This window comes from Coloeus monedula (assembly GCF_965178545.1).
Source record: "Coloeus monedula genome assembly, chromosome: 9".
In the NCBI taxonomy this organism is placed as follows: Eukaryota; Metazoa; Chordata; class Aves; order Passeriformes; family Corvidae; genus Coloeus; species Coloeus monedula.
The window spans coordinates 14,128,124-14,153,320 of NC_138789.1; the positions used below are offsets into that span (position 1 = coordinate 14,128,124).

At 35.3% G+C, this 25,197-nt stretch overlaps 1 protein-coding gene across 5 annotated transcripts in view; it reads right to left on the reverse strand.

Annotated features, from left to right (window-relative positions):
• The window catches only part of PTBP2 (polypyrimidine tract binding protein 2), a 46,717-nt gene that overhangs the window by 6,583 nt on the left and 14,937 nt on the right, over positions 1-25,197 (reverse strand). For all 5 annotated transcript variants that reach the window (XM_082286743.1, XM_082286742.1, XM_082286741.1 and 2 more), the window contains 5 exons: positions 14,720-14,892; positions 14,163-14,306; positions 10,439-10,603; positions 10,252-10,362; positions 3,431-3,626 (listed from right to left, as the gene is read on the reverse strand). In XM_082286743.1, coding sequence (XP_082142869.1) covers positions 3,431-3,626; positions 10,252-10,362; positions 10,439-10,603; positions 14,163-14,306; positions 14,720-14,892 — 789 coding nt within the window. The remainder of the gene's footprint in view (positions 1-3,430; positions 3,627-10,251; positions 10,363-10,438; positions 10,604-14,162; positions 14,307-14,719; positions 14,893-25,197) is intronic.

A 25,197-nucleotide genomic window follows, 5' to 3' on the forward strand; every position in this document is an offset into this window, starting at 1 on the left:
CAACACAATGGAAATACAACTTATTTTATAACTAGGTCAATAGCAATCACTTAAGTTTTAGAAAATGTCAAGCTACCAGGTCTTACTAGAGCATATCAAGTCTTCTAGTATGTCTAGACACCTCTCCCTAACCTTAGGAACTTTAAACCAGTCCAGCATTTTTAGGAACAAAGGAATCTAAAGAAGACTAGTGAAGTTCTTATGGTTCTTTCCATAGCTGGGCACAGCACAGCCAAGTAACTCATACTTTAAAAGGCAAAATTCTTCATAGCATCAGACCCTCCCAAGGACATTCTTGGTCCCACTGAAGAAGTTAAAAAACAATGATTAATTAAACACCATTCCTATAAAAGTATTTTCAATTATTATCCTTCAAAATTAGTAGTAAGAATCTTAAAAAGGGGCATTAGTGGAAAGTGCGAACAAAGAACGCCAGCAATGACAGCAAGGGATAAAGCTCTGGGAGCCCTAAGCACAACAATGTATTTCCAGCTCTAATATTAAACAAATATCTAAATTGCAACAGTGAGTAACGTATTATTTCATATCAGTATTTGCAATTATAAACAGTTCTTCTATTAAATACTTTGTTTGTTGTGGTTCAGTATAATACAGTTGCTGTCTATCCAAAGTTTTTCTGTAACATCTGTAACTTGGAGGGGTGGGGGGGAGGAGGAGGGAGAATGTATCTACTGTTTCATATGTGAGGTAAAAACCAGAAGATAAATAAATTTGCTTCTGATAATTCATCTGAAACCATTTCATCCACTAGTAATTTTCTCCTTCTTTCAAAAAATATTAAGACTCACTGAATATTGTCCAATTTACACTCTCAAAGATTTCTGAAACCTTATTTTATCACAGGTGAGGATGTAGTAGATGAATGAGTGATGATGCATGCAGGCTAGATCATCTATTTGATTGATATGTTTTTAACTGATTACATAGCACACATAGATTTCATTTTTTGAAAAGGTCAGACAAATTACAAAGCCACAGCAAACAGAATTCTTGGTCTGCAGGCTCCACTGTACTTTGTCATGCTGATTTAAGCAATTAAAAGGTTTTTAATAAATAAAAATAAGAAGAGTTTCTATTATGAATAAGTTACCATGTAACGCACTGTTTAGGACTTACCTGAAACTATTTAGAAACCATCCCCATTTGATAGATGATGAAGAGTTAAGAATATAACAAGCTCACCCAACTGGCCACGAGCAGATTTAGAAAATGTACCCAGCTCCCTTAAGTCTCTTTTGAAACAATGAACGTTTTTACAGAACAAAAAGCCAAGATGATATAAAATCTCCACTGCGCATCAAAATAAACATGACTGACTTCACTGATGCTCTGAAAATGTTCCATAGCTGCAATGAAAGTCCCTCAGGTTGTGTACCTTTTATTTTTCTACCACTTGGAAAAACAGTGAATGTAAGGAGGTCTACCCAAGTAGTAAAAATTATAATATTTAATTAGTTATTGAAACTGTCATCTTCATAATTTTTTTAGAAATTGCTTTTAATATACACAAAAGAATGAGTGATTAAAATCAAAATGTTAGAAAACTTTGTAGTTTTGCAGACAAAAATCAAAAGTATGTAAGTGACTTTCAGGTGTAAAGTACTAGATCATAAATTCCACTAAAGTCACTTGGATAACTGCAGAAAGTACAGTAACCCCAATTAAATATATCCATAGAAATGCAAAGCCCCAAGCATCTGCAGAGTGTGATTCCACCATGCCAAGCAAATTAAACCTGTTAATTTGATGCATACTGTAAGTATTATATACAAGGAAATACTTTAGTAAGCCTGAGACTAGAAACCAACTACTCAGGATTCAGGAAAATGTCAGAATCAGAGTTACATAAGTAGTGCTGCATTTGTCACTGTTTTGTAACTCATGAATCTTTACTCTCTCCTCTCCTAAATCCCTGCCTTACAATGCCTAATATTATGGGTCTCATTAATAAGCAGCTTTACTTTGCTTTTGTCTACTTACTACTCATACTGCAGCCCCATGTCTACATTCTAGTCATTGTGGGCTGACAAAAGAATTACTAATTGCCTCAAGGGTGCTCCTACAGCACTCATCTCTATGGTGTCAAACTTCTCCACAAACACTCATCCACCTTCCCAACTGAAGCATGAAATGAGAGATTTCAATTTTTAAATTATGGGAAGTTAAAAGAGAAAAAAAGAAAATGAACTTTAGGTACAAGTTTTTTTCTGAGACTTCAGATTCTTACAGTATTTTTTACTTCCCAAAACTTTTGCTGTAGCTGCAAGTGATACATCATTTTGCAAGTCATGCTGGAGATGTAAAGTCAAGCGCTCTGGAATTTGGGGGAATTGGGTTTGTGTGTACTTTACAACTAGATATAAAATGTATCCTTCAAGTAACCTGATTTCAGAAAAGGGGCAAATACAATGCAACATTCAGTAGCCCTAGCTACAATATTCACCTCTTCCTGGGCTCACATCATTCACTAAGTGCCTTCTATCTTTCATAACAGAGAGCAGAGGCCCCTCTTTCCTACATTAACTCAAACTTACTTCAATTCGGCCCAGACTGTACAAAAAATCATGAAATCTATGTTGTTGTTATGTTTTCTTCAGAACAATAATGAGAAAGGATAAAAGAAAAAAAATAAGAAAAAGATTAAGTGGGAAGAACAAGGATCACAACATAACATCAGCTTTCATAAAAGTAATGATTCTACATCTGAGTGCTATTACATTTTAAAGAGTGAAAGGTGTTCTCACTGAAAACCAATTTGACAGGAGTAGGAGTACACATTGATTATTTTGGTAATAGTCAGAAGATAGATATATCTGCACCTTTATCAGAGCATTTCACCAACTTCTGACGAACTCAAAGGCTGACAGGATATTAGAACTCATATACTGTAGCACTAGAAGTGCAACTACTGATTTTTTTTCTTTTATTCACAGAAAGATACAGGCTAGCACCACATGGTTTGGGTTTTTTAAGCAAAGAGCATAATCTTTCCTCTTTGAAGGAAACCAGCAAAACATTATTTTCATTATCGGATAGTACAAATAAACATTAGCATGAAGAAATCATGCAAATCTTCTTAAGTCTCTCTTACAAACTTGATGGGAAGGTGGGCAAGGTGGCCACAGACAGGAACATATGAAAGAGGGAAGGATGGATTTCGGGATACAAGTTGAACTAACTTGATGTTTTCTAACACTCTGTGCATTTGTCATTTTGTCACGCAAGTTTGCATTCATTTTTCACAGTACTTCTAAAGACAATGTAATTGTGTTACTACAATTCAGATCACAATATAGACTGAACCTTGAATGGGCCTTCGGACACTACTGCAATTTAAGTTGTTAGAAGGATTAACGAATATTTTAATGAAGAGGCTTTGCAATACAGAAGAAGAATGTCAGCGTCATACCGAGAAGAGAGGTCTCCTTTGCAAATGCTGCAGCAATAGCTGGGTCCAGCGTTGGCTGTCCATCTCCAGATGGAAGGTCAGGACGAGTGTAGTCCCTGCTTTTATCGTTGTTGTACTTGACATTCAAATTCACCAATTTGGAAAAATCAATTCGGAGGGTACAGCAAGCATTATAAATATTCTGACCATCTAAGGCCTGGAAAAGAGAGCACAATTTATTTAAAAGACACAATACAGGTTGGTTGCACAAGGTTGGGGTTTTTGGTTGTGTTTTTTTTAAACAAGGTCAGCGTATAGATATTTATCTATCTTACTGTCTAGCTTAAAACCAATTAAAATGCTTTAACCTCTCAACATGATTCCAGGAAGCTCGATGTTCCCTTCTTACCTAGAAACTGTTTTTATGCACCAAAGTAGCAAGGGACATTTTAATGCAGTCAAACTTGAATTTAGTCTGTTGAATAGAGCTATTAACCTGCATTCCATAGCACAGCTTAAATTCAGACATAACACCAAATAGATTTCTCAAAGAAAAATAATAATAAAAATCAAGAATCTCACAAGTACTCTTTTACATAGAAAATCAACTGAGGAAAAAATAAAATCTAGACTTAACTACCATGTTAGAAAGCCATCTGTTAAGGTATAATATATACATTATTCCCGCATGTTTTCCTTCTCCCCTTAAAGGTAATTAGTGCCAAAATTGAAAGAAAACCAACTTTAACTGCTAACCTGATGTTACTAATACTGTTTTTTAGAAATCTCATTTTCACAATTAATTGGTACTTCTGAAAGAATGCTTATTAGCATGACACCTAGTACTCTGTGAAAACACTCTTTAAAAAGGCCAATATATATACCTGGATTTCAGCCCATTTACATTTTGGCCATATCTTCCTTTCACTCAAAGTACTACCAGTTAAATATGAGAGACTTAAAAACGCGGAAACTTTTTAAACAAAGTCAGTTTAATTCTTAAGGAACGTTAGGAAGTGAAGATGCAGCTAATCTTAAAAATTAGCATTCAGTCAAGTCATTACGTTAAATATAAAACTACTTTATATATATATATGCGCTGAAAAAAAACCCCAAATAAACCAAATTTTCAAATACAAACATCAGATCTTTTATTTCAATGTTTGGACTGAAACATTGGACTGAAATGTACCACTTCTGGACCTGAGCTAGCTCTTGCAGTTAGCTGGGTTACATCTGCAGTGTACTTTACAACACATTCAAGTTCTGGTAGGGCTTCTTATTTTGAGCTAAGCACTGCACAAACCTTGTGTGCCTGCTGGCTGTGGAAGCAACATAGCTATTTTCATACAGTGATGCATCTGAAAACTGAACATCTTGCCGACACCCCCTCTGCTAGGCCTGGGCCAGCAAGGCCATCCCTACAATACATATTATCACAGCTGACATCTCCAGGGCTCATGAAATCACTTAAAAGAACTACTCCCATTTTCAGCCAATGTAAAAGAATATCTAAGTCAACATAATTATTTTGCCATAGCTTGAAAGTTCTAAAAACATATAGAACAAAAAACCAATAGAAACTGGAAAATCTAGACTCTGTATCAACAAATCCTTAGCAATTAAAGAGAAACTCCTATGCTTGAAACTCCAATTAAAAAGTACTTTATATAATATTACAAAAGCAGAACTTACTGTCCTTATTCATAGAACACAAGCTGAGGATTAATTCTGTATTGTTGGGGTGGTGGTGGGTACCACCATTACAGCATACACAATTTGCTAGCTCTTTTATACACGGTGACAAAGCAGAATGCAAGACTCCTAATGTTGGTATTTGGGAAAAGAGTATCACTTGAACACTTACACCTAAAAAAGTTTATACTGAGAATCAGCCATCACTTTTAGAAGACTTCCTACCTTCTAAAATACACTAAGATATGGATTAGAGGAAGGGCCAATTTACATGGCCAGAGTTTACTTACTGTCAAATACAATGCCACTGCCCATCAAGGGAATACCCATTCCCCTAATGAAAAAAACAGGTATGAGTTAGACTGAAAGGCTGTATTCTTTAGCTTTGTCCCAATCACGGGACCCATGAGGATTCATACTATACCTCTATGTGGAGTCTGCAGAAATATTGACCTGTGGCTGGCAGAAGGCTGCTAAGTTGATGGAAATACTTCAGATTTAAAAAGTAGCAAACCAAGATATATCTGTGTTTGCAGTTTCGAGCAGTCAGTGTTTAAAGGGAGCTATGTAAGTAACTAAAACTTCTACTGAAACAGCAAAAACTCCTCTTTATGACTCAAAGTGACCAAAAGTACATATAAAAGGTCCTGCACAAGAGAAATCCATTGTAGCTGGGACACCGACAGGCTGAAAGAACATCCTGAACCAGAAAGGAAGGAGATGCACTCTTAAAAAGCACTGTAGTCAAACTCTAGAAAAGGCTTCAAGCACCAAAACAAAAAAAAACCCTCACCAACCCCAACCACCTCTACCATCAGCATTATACACCTGTAACAATGCAAGAAAAATGCTGGTTGGTGAGAATCTTTTTCAAGATTAATTGTTCACATGTAAAGTCACAAATGTGAATGCATGTCCTGAGCTCTTACTTGTACGGCAAAAGAATGTGCAACAAACCGTCAAACACTGTTCCTCTCACAGACATACTGAAAAAAACCGAGACCAGCCATACTGCTAGTGAATGTACATTCTAACATCATCTCCAAGAACTCTAGTTACTGCTAAGAAACTTCTATTTCGAGTATTTATATTTACATTCACATGTAATACCATACCACACACACATGGGCCAAACCAAGATCAAGTATCGTGAGACCCTTCTACAAATGTACCATTCTTTATCTTGGCTGTGCCAGTAAACCCAAAAAACTAAAAACAAGATCTTAGAAGGGTGTAAGAGCTAAATTCATAAAAAAAACCCCAAACCAAGCAATACTTACAAAACATACTCCAGCTAAAATAAGTACCTCAAAGTAACTGAAGGTCATAAGATAAGTATCTCTTGGGAGAGATGTGTCCCAAGTGCATCCTATAGATATGCATCTGAATGAAAGTAATTTCTTTTGAGACAGGTGTCTAAGACACAAGAAGTTTCTGTGGCTAAAAAGTGTATGTAAATACATTCTGTTCTCAAAAATTAACATACTTTATGTGCAAAGGACCTGTTGCTGCACTTCTTGGGCTTTCTGACTCAACGCAATCCAGCACTCTCCTGTTTACCTGAACACTACTTATTATTTCTGAACATAAACTGTGCTCTTTAAAATTAAAGATGTCCAAAAAAGCCTAATACAATAATAGCAGATAATAGCCCTTCAGCTCAGTATCCTATGTGGAGATGTCCTTTCTTTCATTCTGCAATGACTACCTGAAGTTCCTATTACAGATTTTAGGGCAATGCAGACTAGCAGAGATCTTTTGCAGACTGCTCCCAGCACAGACCCACCCTGAAGTTTTAAGTCAAAACAACTGGAAAGCCGACATCTTGAGTGCAGAGTCAAACCTCACTGGAATCTTCGAATAGCCTGTGGGCCAAGGAAGGATCAACTGGCCAACTGTAACAGAACCTCTGTGATATTTTTAACCTGTGCTGGGTCAAGATGACTGGCACGCACTACGTACGAGCCTCAGTTAATTTCCTATAGATGAGTCATTAATAACTGTTAACATCCATTATTTGGCAAGGGTCCTTCCAGTACATTTGCACAAAAGCAACACTCTGAATTAGCCAGCTTCTCAGACAGAAACACCAGCATTCTCATGTCTCCATGGTAATACCAAACTACTGGTGTACTGCTGCTTATGCTAAGACTACTCATCATTTACAGTAAAAATGGGCTATTTTTAGTGCTTAGCTCCATACCCATACAGACATCTCCAAACAAAACCTTCAGCAGCAGCAGAAGCACAGCAGTGCAATGTGCTCTACTCTTGCCCATTCTCAGTTACTTTCTCCACCCCTGACTAGACTGCTGCATTATATGGAACCTCAAGTTCCCAGTCTTCACCCAAGGAACCTGTAAAGATACAACCTGAGGGTGGTGATAAAACAAGTATCAGTGTAGCCACTATCTACTTTTACAGGAAATGAGTTTCTTACACAACAAGTGAAGCAGGAATGAGGCTTTTTACCAGCTGCTCATTCAAATAGCAGAGGAGATCCCACAGGGCTACAGGCTTCATACTGTATATTCTTGTCAGTGTCACTGTTTTCTCAGAACCTTCAAATGCATAGCATCTCTCCTTGGTACTTACATCACTTGAGTTTTTCAAATTGCTCTTTAACTTCCTTAATAAGTCTTCAATTTCTATTAAGGCCACATTCTGATTTCCTGTGAAGAGGGCCACCGGAAAATTAAATTTCCCCATTATCTTCTACAGTAACACGGATGGAAAACAAATCAAAAACTGTACTTTTTTACCATGTGTTTGATTGTGAACTCCATGCAACTTAATTGCAGCCACCACATCATCTTGCTTCTACTTCCAGATGTATTTAAACTGAAGGGCTTTTTTCCCCTATCACCTTACTGCTTCCTTTCTTTAGTTATTTTTGTTCTGGTGGCACTTGGCTTAACCGTAAGAAATATATTTTAACTCTATTTAGTTTGTGAGGGTAGTGGGGAAATCAAACCTTCCTTCCAATTTAGCATCCTTCAATACTACTCTTAACATTCTGCATAGACTGCTTAAAATATGAAACTATAAACCTAAGACCATTTCAATTTGACATTAAGGCCCCAACATCACTGACAATGACTGTACATACAGGAGTCACATACTCAATGAAGTTTAGTCACTCTCACATGAGCTGCTACTAGTGAACATGTACCCTAATCAAAACATGCAAAACTGGAGAAACATACATGCTGGGCTTTTTTAAAGATAAATACAGTATCGCACAAGCTAGTATCAGTTTGTCTGAAGTCAACAACAGAAAAAGATTTTTAGGTTCCTTTCATACCTTTACATACCTCATCCTTTCGTTTGTAACTTCTTTATAATATATTCCTAAACTGGTAATTTTCACATCACTACAGCCCATTTCGCAGACGTCATCTTTCCATTGAATTTTCTGATAATATGTATGACTCAAAAAATGAGGTCAAAAGATTTATCACTTGATGTCATATTTTGCGTCAGAAACGCACTTTAAAAGCAGCAGTAACATCTACTACTGAAAAATAGCTTTCCAAACACAAGTCAAGCCTGAATTACAACCTTCTGTAACAAATACATTTAGCATCCCACTATTTATCAAATATTTCTAATATAAATCTAAATGTCCACAATTGATTTCTGCAGCACTTGTAGGTTAAGATCTAGTTTCTGCATGACTATTTTAAACCCGCAAGGTTTATCCCATCCATATATATTCTTATGGAGTACAATGATATATCTGCATGTCTCTGAACTCTTTGATATTATTTCAACTCTGAAAAGCACATCCCTAATTTAAACTGTACTCCAGATCTACAAGTATTTCCAGACTGCTTTTCAGGAGTAGATTATCTTAAAGTTGACCACCATAAATCAAGGTGCGTATCATCTTGTCTCTTCTCTCTTCTTTGTTTTCCTCTATAGCATGAAAACTTACACTCTGCTTTTTGAAAACATGTCTTATTTTCTGTGATTCCCTGTCTTGATCATCTCACAGTTTTTTACTCAATGCCCAGTATTTCATTTGGCGATAAGGACAAAAACGACCATCCTCCACCACTTAACCAAGTCTTTACTTCAATATAGTCCTCATTCTTTTCAACAGAAAATGAAGCCCATTTTTGTCTTTCCTCTACTAAGAGGAAAATTTGCCAACTTAGCCTGAGGTGTGAGCTTTTCACGTTGGTGAAGTTCTCAGCTAGTCTGTCTTCTACAGGCAATAAGCACTTTCTGTGCTGCCAAGCAACACTTAACCAGCACATCAATTTTAATCAGCCTTCCTCAAACCCAGACTGCATGTGAAGGTTTGAAAATATAAATTAATTCCATTTATCTCTTGAAAATTATAGTAATAATAATAATAATAATAAAAATCTCACCTTCCCCTTTGGTTCAACTTTCCTACTGCCACAAATGTGCATATCTCATTCAATTAATTCAAACCATCTGGTCTAGATGACATGCTGTTGATCTTTGCCATAATTTATCCAAAGGCTCACTCCTGCTATAATGAATAAAACCAGTTACCTGTTCTTGCCTCTCCTACCCAGGATAGGAGAGTTTCCTATAAAACAAAAGCAAGATCCTGCTCACCATCACTGCTACAAGGCTTCTTCACACTCTGGCCACATGAGTAAACTGCACCCTGTCTTCTGGGCATTTATGGTTACAAATAAGTTTACTCTTAACTAAATACTTTCACAAATCTGTAACTAATCCACAAATCACATCTTTGTATGGATGCTTAAAAGTACCTGCTGACAACAATCCAACAGGGTTACTAAATTTGCTGCTTCTGGTGAATTAATTATGCATCACCATGACATCCTACATTCTTACTTCTGGTTGACATTTTTACTACTGCAGTCTTGCACATTATTTCATGTCTGTGCAGTCTTATAATAATATTTGTTCATACAAATGTCTAAAATAGTTCAGACACAGTATCCATAAACATACCATCATTAAACACCAATTTCACATGGTATAACAACATATTGTATAATAACTTCCACTTCTTTTTTTTTTTAATGTCAAAAAATTGTGGAGGAGTATGACACACTTATGGCAGTACTCTGTTAGATCAACATTTGTAGAATGTTGGGAGTACAGGAAGATCTCCAGCCTTAAAAGAGAACTATACTTACTTGTTTAGCTTGCTGTGCATTTACTGGATCACCAAACTGCAGTAAAGCTTGAAACTGGTTATTCTTTGTGAATGTGATTATCTTCAATACAGCACCAAATTTAGAGAATATCTGCCAAAAACATTATAAAGTTTTACATGTCTGTTTCTCCCAATCATAGCTCAAATTAAAATGAAATTTGACTTACCTGATGAAGAACATCCAGGGTTACTGGATAGTACATGTTGTCAATAATTATTCTAAGTACTGGACTCTGAGCTGGAGTCACTGCACTCTCACTAACAGTGGTCCCACTAATGGGAGCGTTTGATGCCTGCACAGCCGTCACTGCCTGAAGAACAGCTTGGGCCCGCTTAAAAAAAAAAAATGACAGAAGAGAGATTTTCTTAATATTTCAAGATAATCGCTTGAAATTAATTAAAAATATTAATATAGTTAACTCCAGAAACACAAAATAGTCCACTTATTTAAAACTCAGAGCTACAGACATAACACAACATTAAGTGCAATGCAGTCTGACTCTGTGAGAAGAGACAACAAAAATGAAAACATCAATTAATCCTTATGTCACATTAACGAAGGGCTTCAAACGGCACCAATATCAATCTTTCTAGTAGCAAGCTTATTGTTCTACTAGTAGGGATAAATAAAGTGAGGATTTTGTAGGTTTCAAGATTCTTTCCTTTACAGGAAATAAAACTAAACAAACCCACAAACCAACCAATGAAAAACCCCAACCCTATAGAAACCAGAAGTGCTTATCTTACTGTTCAAAAGACGGTATCTCAGCTCACATTTCACTGCCATTTTAATTATGTAGAAGGTTCTGATAGGAAGGGAAAATTCTAAACTAACACACCCAAACTTCTCAGTTTTAACACAATGAAATAATACACAAGACTAACAAATCTCAAAGAGTAGTATCCAGAGAGGTAAATGAACTGGTGTCTGTTATCCACCCTCTTTTGTAAAAAGAAAAACAAAATCCTCTCCATATATGGGGATTTTTTGTTTTAAACACAAGCAGGATTTTAGAAATTCAAAGGTAACCACATGATGATACCACAAGAACACACATCTATGTAACTACTTCCACTGCCAAAACTGACAGTATCAGAAAGATTAGATATCTTTTTCTGAGAAAGAAAAAGTGCAGAAAAAAGGGGTTCCATTTTCTACTTTCATTACAGTAGCCTTATGAAGCAAAACAATACAAAACAAGAGAGACAGGTGAGCATGCCAGGTAAAAATAATAACCATCATATTAATGCATACTGCATATTTTAAAGGTATTAGAGCTACTAAACAATTTCATGTCTCACAACTTACATGATACTCCTCATACTGAAACGAATCAATGAATAAGGAAAGTGGGGGGGAAAAAAAAAAAGACCTGGTGAACACCAGTTGGGAAAACAAAATTTACCTCTACATTTAACATTAATTACTGTAACTGTATAAAAATGTCTTTTGATTACATTTCTTTTCCCTAATGTATGAAACACACAACTTTCAAGATGGCCAGATATTTGGCTGAGTTGCATAATTATTTCCCACTCATTCTATAAGCACCTATCAATTTACAGTCAATCCTTAAAGTGACTGGAAAAGTTTAAACTGTATAACCCAACAAAATACAACTTGTGAAGTCAATTTTAACATATGACCCTTGTCGGCACTATCTACCTATGCTTATACATCATACTTCATTCCATTAAAATTAATGTGAATACATGAAGGAATAGAGAACTAAGCAATGGTAAGTATTAAACTTCTTATGAGTATTTTGTCAAAGAAGTTCAAAATAACATCCAGCATCATATATAAGTAGCCAATTTGAAGACATTTAAGTAGTATGTAGCACCGTTTCCTTATTTTTGCAAAATTGAAACTAACATCATAAGATCAAGTACACCACCTGAGGTACATTTATTTCTAAAAGTTGCAGTGCCTGTGCAGAAGGACTAAACCCATGCATTTATGACAGGCTGATGATTAAAAAAAAACACAGTTAGAGGTCCTTCTATTCTCAATTCTCCTGAGTCTTGATAATGCACTAAAAGTAAGAGATATTTGTTTCATATCTGAGTTTAAATGCTCCTCTCAGTGTTTTGATGTCTCACAGGAAAAGGATTCTCACAGAATGATAAAACTGAAATGAAAACTTAAAAATGGTCCCTCTTTCCAGTGTGTTTATTCAGAACAGCTCATTCTGAGTATACAAGTAAAAATAATCTCTGAAGCTACTATTACTGAGCAGTTCAGAAAGACACAGCTTAATGGAACCTTCCCAGCCAAGGCCTGGCTGTTTGAAGTACCCCTTGCTTAATTTTTTTTTTCCTATCTTCTTTTTAACTAAGACACTTGCACATTTCTCCAATTCTTTTATTCTATCTTTCCAGTTACACACACTAACATTCTAACATCTTCACATCTTCCTGACTTAACACCCAGAAAAAAACAATTTCAAATGAATTTGGGTTGATCAGAAAAACTTTTAATCTGATTTGAAAGCTAAGTTTTGAGTATCCGAAAAAATGCCAGACTACAAGCAATACCTGTGCTATCTATTTTTTCTTACAGGAAGAAGAATGTCTGACCATCTTTGTTTTATAGAATGCTTCAAGAGATAGTAGTTACAGAATGCTTACTGCCAAGTACCTATTTGTTTTATTTAGTTCTAAATAAAACTTGAATTAAGTTCTGAAAGACTTGGAATACAGGTTAAGATGTGGTATTAATATGCATGGTGCCATAAAAGCTGCTGAAAAGTCAGCACATCCTATACACTGAAAAGGCGAACATGTGAAGTACCAAATCAGTATCAGCAGAGAAACCACAAGACAACATAAGACAACACTTCTTAAAGGAGTATGTCCATCCACTGTAAGATAAATAAATTCATCCCCTACTCTATTTTTCAAAAGTAAATGAAGGTATTTATTTTTCTTTGTAACTGACACTTGGGAGGGTGGGGAATCTCAACTAAAAAAAAAAAAAAAAATCAAAAGATTCTAAGGAACAAGAGTACTTAGACCAACAGGAAAATCAACACTATACATGGCCTGAACCAAGTCTTTCAATAGATTAGCCTGAAATTGCTTTCAAAGGCAACAGCTATAACTTCACTATTTACATGTCCTAATAGAGGACACAATTAATAAAAACTAATTTGGCACTTACACTGTTTTTTGTATAATCAAAAATGCAACATAAGAAATTAATCTTAAAATAACCAGACTTGTGCTAGGTTTGAGTCTCTTATCTCTCTATAGTTTGTATGACTTGGTCACCACGTTACTTTTGCTAATTCTTCTGTTCTACTAAGAACAGACGTATGTATCTCTATTTATTGTGAAATGGGTCCTGGAGAGGCAAGAGCAAAATGTTTTTTTGTTATTAAGTACATTTGTCTCTAGAGTGATCATTATGGTATTATTCTCCAGAAAAAGCAGATCACAAGCTGAGGTTACCGGTGCTACTAGAGTGATCATTCAAAGCACTGAAACATAAGGCATTGGCGTCAGCCATTACCACTAGGGAAATTCAAACTGGCATTGGAATCTCAGGTGTCAGAACAAGAAAGTTAGTTTCATCATCCTACAGTCTATAAACTAAGACAGGAACTTTAAGTTATTTAGAACTTTTAAATAACTATTAAAAACACACTTCAGAATCTTTGCCTTTTGACATTAAGGAAACATTAAGAAAGTTTATCATAATGGAAAGATCATGCAGAAAGCAAATCCCTTTCAGTGTCACAAACTGGAATGATCATAGGTAAGACTACAGTAGTGTTAGAATGTGGACAAAACCGAATGATTCAAACATATGGCACATGAGCCAAGAACACATGCCATGCCTCATCTTCTACTGTCTGCATTTGTAATACTACTGAAAAGTAAATATACCTGGTTAAGTGTGTTATCAGTCTTTAGTTCTTTATGATTGGAATACTGGATATAAATGGGTTGGTTACGAAGATGAGGCGTCACAGCAGAGTAGTAATTAACCATAGTGATAGCTGCTTCTTCTGTAGCAAGTTCCAAAAACGCCTGTAATTAAAACAGGTAATTCTGAGTATTTACAAAGCAGATAATCTTCATATTAGCAGCACATAAAAAACCAAAAGGTTTTATAACACACTTTAACAAATACCAGTCTTCAGAAAATGTCATTCTAGACATACCAACTTTATTTTCTAAGCTACTTCATCTCCAAAAATTCATCTGTGAAGATGCAGGAATATATATTTCTCTTCCAGCTAACTTTTTGCTTTACGTAGTTGCCAGCCATCCTGCTTCCCCCCCAAATATACTAAAAGATGGTGTAAATGCATTAAAAAAAATAAAGGAACAAAAGCTCTTGTTTAATACTTACTGCTTTATGACTTACTTCAATAGCACTTTAATAAAGTATTTTGAAATCAGACAGTAAGCATATTAAAAAATGGAAAGCAATAAATTACCTGGTTTTTCCCTTTCAGCATCAGGATGTTGGTTACTTTACCAAAAGGTAAACCTAAAGCAATAACTTCTGTTTCTGTCACTTCCCCCGGCAATTTCCTGATATGAAGGACACGAGAAGGAGCCCCATCCATTTTATCATCACCTTTGAATTTCTTGTTGTCATTACCATTGGCTGAAAGACATATTCAGACTCTATTTGAAAAGCTTACTGATATTAATAATGCTTTATTAAAAAATGTTTTTATTTATAAGCAAGAAATTAAGTTTAAGTGAGCCATCTCCTCATTTGGTTTAAGCTAAATTCAAGAGTTCAGAACAAATTCTGCAGAGACAAATGTTAGTTTCATGAAAGGTGGACTGTTCAAGACTAACTTAGTCCTCTGACTAAGACCACAGGAAATTCTTTACTTCTCACTTTCAGCGAAGCATCTCATACAATAACATGTAATAAAGTATTAATTATGTCTAACAAGGGCTCACATAAGAACTCCAACATACATTAAAGAAAAAATAGTTAGTGATTACCTGGAATTTTTTGAAAGCAATAAAATGGTGGTAAACCGTTAATAGATCCCTACGTTTTTTTAAGAACTGCTTGCACCAAGGAACTGGACACAAAAAGTAGAAAAGTAACAAAGCAAGACAGGAAGAGTCATTAATGCTGGGAAAGATCAGAGTGGAGAAACGGGATGACCCAGAGGCCTGACATCACAAAAGGCTGATGAAGCCAATTTAAGGACAAAGTAGAAAAATGTCAATTTCGAACTACGAGCTCACTCACAGAAAAGGAAAAACCAACCAATAAACACAATGCAGCCAACACAGACAGGGGGTGGGGGAAGAGCCAGATAAATTTCCCTAAGAGAATCAGGGAACCATTAGCATCAATGTACAAAGCCCCAGAAAGACACTGTCTAGAACATTCTCCAGAATTCTTGTACAGAATTCCAGCAAAATTCCAACTTGAGCTCCTTTTGCTTAATATGCAGCTAGCCAGTTGAATGGAAGAAGTCTTGCTGTTGGAGGAAGGCCAGAAAAAAATTACTTTGGTTAAAAATATGTCAGTGAAGTAAATATCAGAGTCAAGAGCTAAAGAAAACAGTGTCATAAAATATTGATATTAATGAATTAATCAGTGCTGGAAATCAGCATGCATTTAGGTATTAGTAAAACAAGTGATAAGACTTCCTTTTTTCTACCAAAAATGCAAGATATTTAGATCTAAATATAAAATTTGAAGTACTCTATTAGTTAAAAACAGTGCTTAGAGGCACGTCATGCAGTAATTTCATACCCACACCCTGTACCACCACCATCATCCCTCTTCCAAAAAAAATTTCCACAACTAAGCTTTTAGAAGTTCTTGCACTGAAGAACACAAAGTATTTTCTACCTTACTAGAGCACACAAAATAACAGAACCTAACAATATTCGAAACTGGTCAAAATTCAGCTAGCAGTATCTCCAACTGACAATGCTAGAATCTATGCAATAGAAAGTATTTTATTTAGGTCTGCTGCACAGAAAGACAAATTTTGGTGGAACACAAGAGTAAAATTTGAAAAATACACACTAAACTAGGATCTGAAGTCTCACAGGACTCTAACCTGTACCGTTTTGGCAAACATGGTGAGATTGAGCTTCCAGGTAGCCAGATTTCACCTGTTCAAAACTATACATTATAACACTTTATCTCAACGAGACAGAAAGTCAAAGGTCGTGAAAAAGTATTTTTACTTTTCACCTGAAGCTCACCACACAATAGTCTTCCCTTGTTCTCAATTTAAATTTCCACAAAAATAAATAAATAAATAAAACCAAACAGAAGAAGCACAGCGAAGTGTGATAGGCTGGACAATGCATTCCAAACAAAACATTAAAAACAAACTTGCAAAGGATAAAAGAATTACGGTGATACTGAAACTACATGTCCAATGCCCCTCATACTTCAGCTTTCTGAATAATTTCAATTCATTACAAGTTTCAAAAAATATGAAATATTAGCAAAGAGAAACAAGAATTCAAAAAAATTTTTAAACTGAAGGATTTTCTGAAATTAAGAAACCACTTGTCTTTTTTCCATCACCAGAAAAATATTCACCATGACTGCTCAGATCAGTACTGACAGAGCTGTTTTGTTTTTTGTATGGTTTTCAACTGATAATTTTGACATATTAACTTTTCCACAGCATAATGTCCAAGGGTTTACTTTTTGTTAAACTAAAGCTCTTATTTAAATTAGGCTTTAGGTAACCCCAGCACTTCCAGTAAAAGTATCACTGGCGAGTATATAATCACTCACATCTATGAATATGAAATGTTCCTTTAATAATTATTTAACACAATAATTTAGTAATTACTGTATTACCCAATTGATTTTTTATCTAACAGCATTGCTACTTAATACTAGCAATTTACAAAGTTTTTCAACTTTTGCTGCAGTAAGTTTAAAGAACAAGCTTAAAAGAAACATTTTGTTACTAAATATATATTTTTCTAAATAGCAAGTTAGAGCTTTAACTCATGTATACAAGCCTCTCACAATTTTTTCACACTGTCTTAAACCTCAACCACACTATTCTTTAAACATTTTTACTTACTGTAAAAAAAAGTTATGTAGACAAGTGCCTGTGCAAAAACATTTATGTAAAAAAGCAGAGAAACATATTAAAGTAACATATGCAAAAAATACAGAATTAGGCACGAAAGAATGTATGGCAATCAGAAAACGGGGCACGAGGGACAGGATGGGGAGACTGGCAACAAGCATGCTCAATGCTATGGAATTGCCCCAAAAAAGTTTTTAGCAGTAGGGCAAGTAACCATGACAAAAGCTGTTTATTACTTATTGGCAAAAGCATCTCTTGTAAAATGAAAGCTGAACTGGTACCATTCATTAAAAAAGGAAGCCCACCTTCTCAAAGTAAAATTTAAGCCAAAACATTTTAAAATGGATTTTGGAAGACAGAAGAAATTAACACATCAGCTGTTGAAAGCAAAGAGAACATGTATTTTTTCTACTTTTGATTATCCATTCAGCATCACCTAACACTAATTTCCTGTTTCAGTAATAGCAGTAATGAAGTAGTGTATCATACACTAAATATGCATGCACATACACAAGTAAACTTTTCATGACATTTGTGGAACAAATTAAATTTAGCTTTTAGGAGAGTTATTGAGAGATTCTGGCACTGCATGAAACCTCTCTAACTGTAGTCTCTTATTTGTCATTTTAAATGGTACTTCTCAGCTGAAGACACATCACTAAATTGCACTTGGGAATAGAAAACCAAATATACAACATGGGAACACAACTTGTTTAAAGCCATTGAAAGGTGAATTTAACTACTGTTAAAACAACATTCATTCTCTAACAAATTTTATTAGCAGAATCAGTGTCCATAAAGGTTAAAAGCTAAGTCAAGGGGAGCAAGGTACTAGAAGAGTAACATGGTCTTTTGGTAGAAATAGAGTCTATGCCTAAGCAGCAACAAGCTGAAAGATCCTTCCTTATATGGCACTTCAAACAAAACTGCTGAAAACTGGGGGAAGGGGGTGGGGGGCAGGCCAAGAGATGTTAGAGGAGGAGACATCACAAGCTGACTAATAACTACTGCTGAGAAACTTCTGTTTAACTGGAGGCTTATTGGCAAGTAGCTATTTCATGAGGTAGTTTGACTTTCACTAGACTTGAAGATTCTGATGCAATTCAAATGTCTTGCTGCTAATGCTTTAACAAATACAAATATGCACTGAAAGCAGCAGGCTACAATATTTTTACCTTGGGGGAAAAGTTTTAAAAACCACTGGGAGAATGACTAAAACAGAGTGTATTAGTTCATTTACAAATCAAGTTATAGCCACAAATATGTAGTTTAAAAAAAATAGAAAATCAAAAAAATTAGAAACCTAGCCCTGAATCACAGAAACACTTAGGTTGAAGAAGACCTTTAAGATCATCAAGTCCAACCATTAACCCTGCGCTGTCAAGTTCAGTAACAGGAATGGTTATATTCAATTCAGACTACCATAAAATCCCATGTTCTGTAACAACCATAGCACTGATCTACGTCCTCTGCATCTTTCCACCAAGGACATGAAAAATTCAGTTTCCATGTGACATCAGGCAACTATTTCAAAACAAGATCTCATCTTTACTAATGCTATTCAAAGCATTATTCTCACATCTAAATAGGATACTACAATTTAAATATAATTGATACATAAGCCACATCCCTGTTGCAGAGTTCCTTCAATTCAGCATAAATCAACTTGTTGAAATTGAATGCTTACAGGCTGACAAAGCCTTTAAATGGCCATAATGTGAGCAACCTGGGTCCTGGCATTATGAGTTAGAAACTCCTATTTTATTAAACAGAGAAACAGGAACCTATATAAAAAAGCAACAAAATGAACTGCAATATACACAAGGTATATTGTAAGTCCAAGTCATTCAATCATTCAAGCTATGAATATTCAATGCAACCAAGAAGTTTTTGCAGAAAAACTGTTCTTCAAGTTCAGCATAACTTCTGGCAAACAATGAATAGCTTACTTCTGATAATAACTGGTTTTAAAAACGTATTTTAATAAAAATTCCATCCTAGAGGAGCTTTTCTCTGCACTTTTTTTTTTGGAGAAATACATAAATATGACCCAAGAGTTCTGAGACCTTTATTTTAGATGCATGATTTTCCTGTACAATACTTTTTTCATAACTACACAATCTGCTAATATAGAAATGTAACTATGTGGCTATAGGCAAAAAATTTTGGATACAATAAAAAGTTGCTTTCACCCATTAGTTCCTGAAAAGAAGGGAAAAAAATGTAAAAATGACCACAAGACACTTGTTATAAATCCCTGCATATCTGCAGCAGTGAAATAATATATAAAGAAACATCCTTTCTGCAGAAATCACTCTGTTTCACAACTGTCAGTACACAACATAACTAAAAAAAAAAAAAGGAAAAGAAGCTCAACAGCAGTAGTATTCATTGTCGTTGCTATGTAGAAAGCACTTCTTGTTTTACCTTGGCTTAATATATATAATTCAATGTTACCAGCTAGTAGAACATAGGACACATATCCAGACAGGAAATAAGTGACTAAGAGAAAGGCAGTGCAATTGAAGATACCTAGTTTACAGTTGTAGATTATGACCAGACAAAAACATTAAAATGTTGCCCTGGCTACTGAACACAATCACCTGCCTCAAACAACCAGCTACACAAACTGCAAACAATTATAAATTGGGTGGGGGAGATATTATAGAGACCGCTGTGGTTTCATTTCTGGAAGGTTCTTTCCTTAAAGAAAGTTTTCCTATATTTACCTAACCCTGATGTAACTGATAAAATGTAGGAAGAGAGCTGTTGTCTGCTTCAGTGACCTTTCCCAAGTTCCCTAAAGAAAATAAACAGGACCTTTGTTTTAGTATGTAAAACTTCAGACGTTCAACTTGAAGTCTGGAATCCAAAATGTTTGAAAGAACAAGAAAACAAGATACTATACTAAAAAATGTGATAAAAACACACAGAATACGAAGTTGTCTGAAGCCTACATTTGTTAGCCTTAAAGTTAGAGGCTACATGGTCAGTGTTAGTTACGCTTTTGTTGGGGTTTTTTTGTCATTTATCACAGATATGGGCCATATGCATATGAAAATCTTGACCAACCAATATTAAAACTATCTTACAATACAAACGCTGTTGCTTAACTGGAATTTGACCTTAAAGAAGTAAACACAGTGAAACAAAGAAAACTAACACAGCTTTTAACTGGCACATCTGCACATAGGCTGCACCTGTTTCAAAATGCACTGAGCACTGAGCTTTCCAAGCAACTATGATAACACATTTACAGTATGGTATAGTGGCTGTTCGATGTTGCAATCTAAAACTAATGCGCTTCAATTTAGTCCTTAAAAATATGTAAAAATACACAGCTAGAGTGAAATCCAGCTGAAGTAGAACAATGAGTTACCACAGAATAGTAATGCAGACAAATTACCCAAATTAATAGTAATAGCCACATTTTGTTTCTCCCATCCTAATATTTTTTATTTTCCTAAGTTTCTAAGTCTGCATATTTGTAGAAATATGTACAGTATACTGTATTATTAAATTACTATACTTTCCAATCACGTGTAATGTACTTCTTAAAATCTTCCCAATTATTATTAATTGTAATCAATTTGCAAACTTCAGAAGTAAATTATTTATGTTTAGGCATCATTAATTTTAACTAACAACCAATTTTACTTAACGCGCTATCAAAAATGGCACATCTATGGCACAACTATGTTTATTGCCCAAGCTAAACACAGCACTTGAAATATAATTAGCTTGTATGCCTCAGTGCTAAGTATTCTGTTAATACAGTGAATTACCTACCAAAGCCACTCCTAACATTCCCTGCCAGTTAAGTAAAAACACGATCAACAGTAACATTCAAAGCTCCAGGAGTTTGGTGAGCTCAGCTGCAAAATAATTTTGGAATGTTTCTACTGATCTACTTTAAACACACAAATAAGAACAATGAAATTGATGGCAGCTGTAACAAGAAAGTCTGCCCATTCTTCTGCTTCGATCCCTTGTCTTTGACAAGCCAATTTTCATAAAACTTGCATCAACATCTTTCACTTTTTATCTACATCCCTTTAAAAATGTTACTTTTTTCTGTGCGTGGATTTCAGCAGTGGAGTTCACGGCATGTGCATCTTCATACAGATAACTCCTCCTACAACTTCCATTAAGCAGTCCTCCATCTGAACAGCAAAAGCCTCAGAAGAAGTTCAGCATAAAAGTAACCCCCTACAGAGGAAATACTTTTTCCAGTTTTTAAAGATAAAGATTTTTCTTGCATTTAAAATCTGCAGCTATGTATTTACTGAACATACATCACTGAAAGGTAAAAAAAGATATTTATGTACAATCATTTGCAATGTGCCTTACTAATGTCTTCAAAAACATCCAGAGTCAGGAATATTTATTTAAAGATCCTGGTTTCAGCTCTGGTTTCTCAGAATCCTGTTACCAAATCATATTTTACCTTACCTAAAGAGCCTTTCTAGTCATTCTGCACCAACATAAAAAAAAAAATTAACTCACAGATCTTTATGAGAAGACTATGCTCTCCAAAGAAATCAGAATCAAGCAACATTAGGCAGAAAATAAGAACAGACTTTGACAATAATTTCAGAAAAGCTAAAGGAAAACTAGTAGTAGTTCAAGCAGTAGTAAAAGGCCTGTGGTTCTGACAATACAACTTTAAGATATTCATGTCAGCTGGTGTTAAAAACATCAGAAACTTATACATCTAACATAAAAAAAGAACTTCTTAGAAAAGCTTAGATATTTGCTGATCTTGTACTTTACAAGCTGTCCTCCCTTGCTACAAATTCTAATCTAGTAGATGGGATCCTTCCCTTAATGTTTACACAATAATGTTCTGCCATACTGTCCAACCAAGTTCAAGAAAAAAAAAAAAATCTTGTATATTTAAATATAAATGCTTAACTGGAATGAAATTTCTCCACAATGACAGCAATCAAATTTGTCCAAAACAGGGTTCAGAATTAAGAGGTAAAAGTCATCTTCATCCAAGTCTAAATTCCTGTTAAGACTGCTCTTTTACAAAAGACACTGAAAGTACCTAAAACAATAACTTCACTTGTAGTGAATGTCAACTTCCTCTCATCTACAAAGTCTGGAGGATGGATACAGATGACAAAACTGTTTAGAAAATGTCCAAGGATCAGGCCTTATATTTTGAGCCATGTCCAACATGCTAGCCTTTTTCAGCGAATTACCAGTGGTTCAAATTAATCGGTAAGAATGCTAATCAAACATTTGTTCACCAATTACACAAGTTTCTTTCACAAAAAAGTAGGAAAGGATTTATCTGTAAGACTCCCTATAGGGCAGGGAAACCATTTCTCTTTCATGCCTTTCACTGGGAGAGATTAGAGCAAGAGTATTCATAAAAGCATTAAAGTACTACAGTATTCTCACTGAATGGCAGCTGAATACAAAAAAAAAAAAAAAAAAACCACCAATGGAACTGTTCCCATGATAAAAAGGTAAGGTGTTCATTTAAAAAAAATCATCTTCAGCCTCACCCTTAATAATGACACAGCCCTCAGTTCCACCAAACCCACTCCCTTCCAAGAAAAGGTAGTTTTTTGGACAACTTAAGCATTTTGGTTTAGGTTAATATTTCGATAGAAGAGAAAGAAATGAGGCTGCAATTGACACAGTTTTGCTCCAAGTTTAGGCCTGTTAAGGCACTGCTATTGACAACTGGTTTTTTGACTGTGTACACTTTCAGAGGATTACAAAGACAAACCATCTCTTTCTTCTGTTCTCGTAGCTATCTACTTAGAAAAATATCACGGGATCAGATAGTGGAAATATCACAGTCAAAACCAGAATAGGTTTCTATATTCTCCAGAAAACAATGGCCAAGTCTCATAATATCATGACACTTCCCAATTCTTAAGAATTAAAGGGCAAGACCAAGTGTTAGTTTTACATAGGCAGGTATTTACAACTTGTCTCATTTACAAGGGACTTAACAAATGATCACAGGTTCCTTGAAGCCCTAGAAAATTTGAGAAAGATTCATTGCTACTATACCTTGGCTACAGAAAAAAAATTGCTTAATTTAAAAATGTTTTAAATTCTTCTGAAGAGGAAAAGTAATAGCAGAACTGAAACAAAAAGGAGGACATCAATTTAGACAGAAAGAATACTTGAACTCATTTGGCTTCAGGAGATGGTTAGAGAAAAATTAACACACAGGTTTCCATTTCAATCTAACTACTTCTGAGTTTACAGTCTGAACTGGTAAACTCTGCAAGTCTGGAAAAAGTACTTCCTGGTCCCCAGTAAACAAGACAGCTTTGGGAGGATATATTCAGAAGCAATACTGAACAGTGGATTTATCCAACTCTACAGGGGTTTTTTGTGCTGCTTAAATAAGGCAGGCAGAACGAAATTTGAATACAATACCAAGAAACTGTTTGAAAAATAAAATACCCAAACAAACTTAAACTATAGCACTGCATTCAGATTGTGGGTTTTTGTTTGTTTGGGATTATTTTTCCACCAACCTTCTTTACATATTACATAATTTATATGAAACTTTTTATAACAGGCATCTGATATTACAGGGGACAAACCAATACTCTGACTACTGCTGCTAATGACATAGTTTCTTGAATAGTCATTTATGGTTCTGGATGCCAAAAAAACCCAAATAAAAAACCCCCACCCACACCAAAAAAGAAACTTCCAAGAGTAAAAAAACCCAAACCCTTAACGGCTTAAAGAGGGTAGAAATAAAAACAAGATGTGAAGCATCTTCTCTATTTGTAAAATACATCAAACTCCCATCCCATACATCAACCTAATGGGATCAAAACACGCTTTGCCATTTTCAGAACTTTTGAGGAAGAATTTCTATGTAAAGTCTGCTTAGACAAGCTTCTGTATTTCTTTTTCTGAAAACTCATAATTTTAATTCTTACTTCATTTTTTTTTTAATCTCTTTTTTTCCTTTGCTAAATTAACTTGCATTTAATTTCCTGGAACTAAACGTTTATCTAAAAATATATGGAAAATTTGGTAACATTTAGGACTTTGTCTTGTCTTAATGCCCACTGCCCACAGCCAAACCCTCATGCACACAACCTGAGCTCCTTTTCATACCAGTTTCTCATTTAATTAAAGCAAACTGATGAAACACTAATTAATATCCAGGATTGAAGAGGACATGAAGAAATTGAAAACAAGAGGGACCTCTTTCAGAACCAGAAGGAAATAAGAAAAACAGGGAGGACAGACGAACATTCTGGGGTTCCAAAATGGCTGTGAATGCACTACACTGCATTTCTGACGTACTCCAAAGTACGACCACCTCTTCACCTTTGGTTACAGAACTGCCAGTGGAAGTGGTTTTCTTCTGCTGCCACACTCCTCCACTCAACACTGCACTGTCTAAAACTGTGCAATCACATGACTGATCAGTAAGCTGCTGCAAGGAAAAACTACTTTTTTCTTGTTAGAGTAGTTTAGTGCTGCATTAACTTATTCTGCAAGTGTATGAGCACTCCAACAGAAGAGAGTGTAGCAGGAACATGTGGATTTGGGGGTTTTTCTGCTTGTGCCAAAGATGTAGCATGAGAAAGCACAGAGCTACCCATTCTGGCAAGAGCTGTCACCACAGCACCCTAATTCTAACATGAAATTGCACCCTGAATCCCAATCTCTTACTAATAAATTAAAATGGAAAGAGTCTGCTACTAATAACAGTGATTATACTGCTCAGCCCAAAAATACAGAAAATCAGGCACAGTAAAACAGTGAACCAGGCAACTGGCTGGAAAGTCCAGAAACCCTCTAATGCCATGAACCAACTCCTCCACATCTCTAAGGCAAAAGCAAAAAAAAGAAAAAAAGCCCCACAAAAA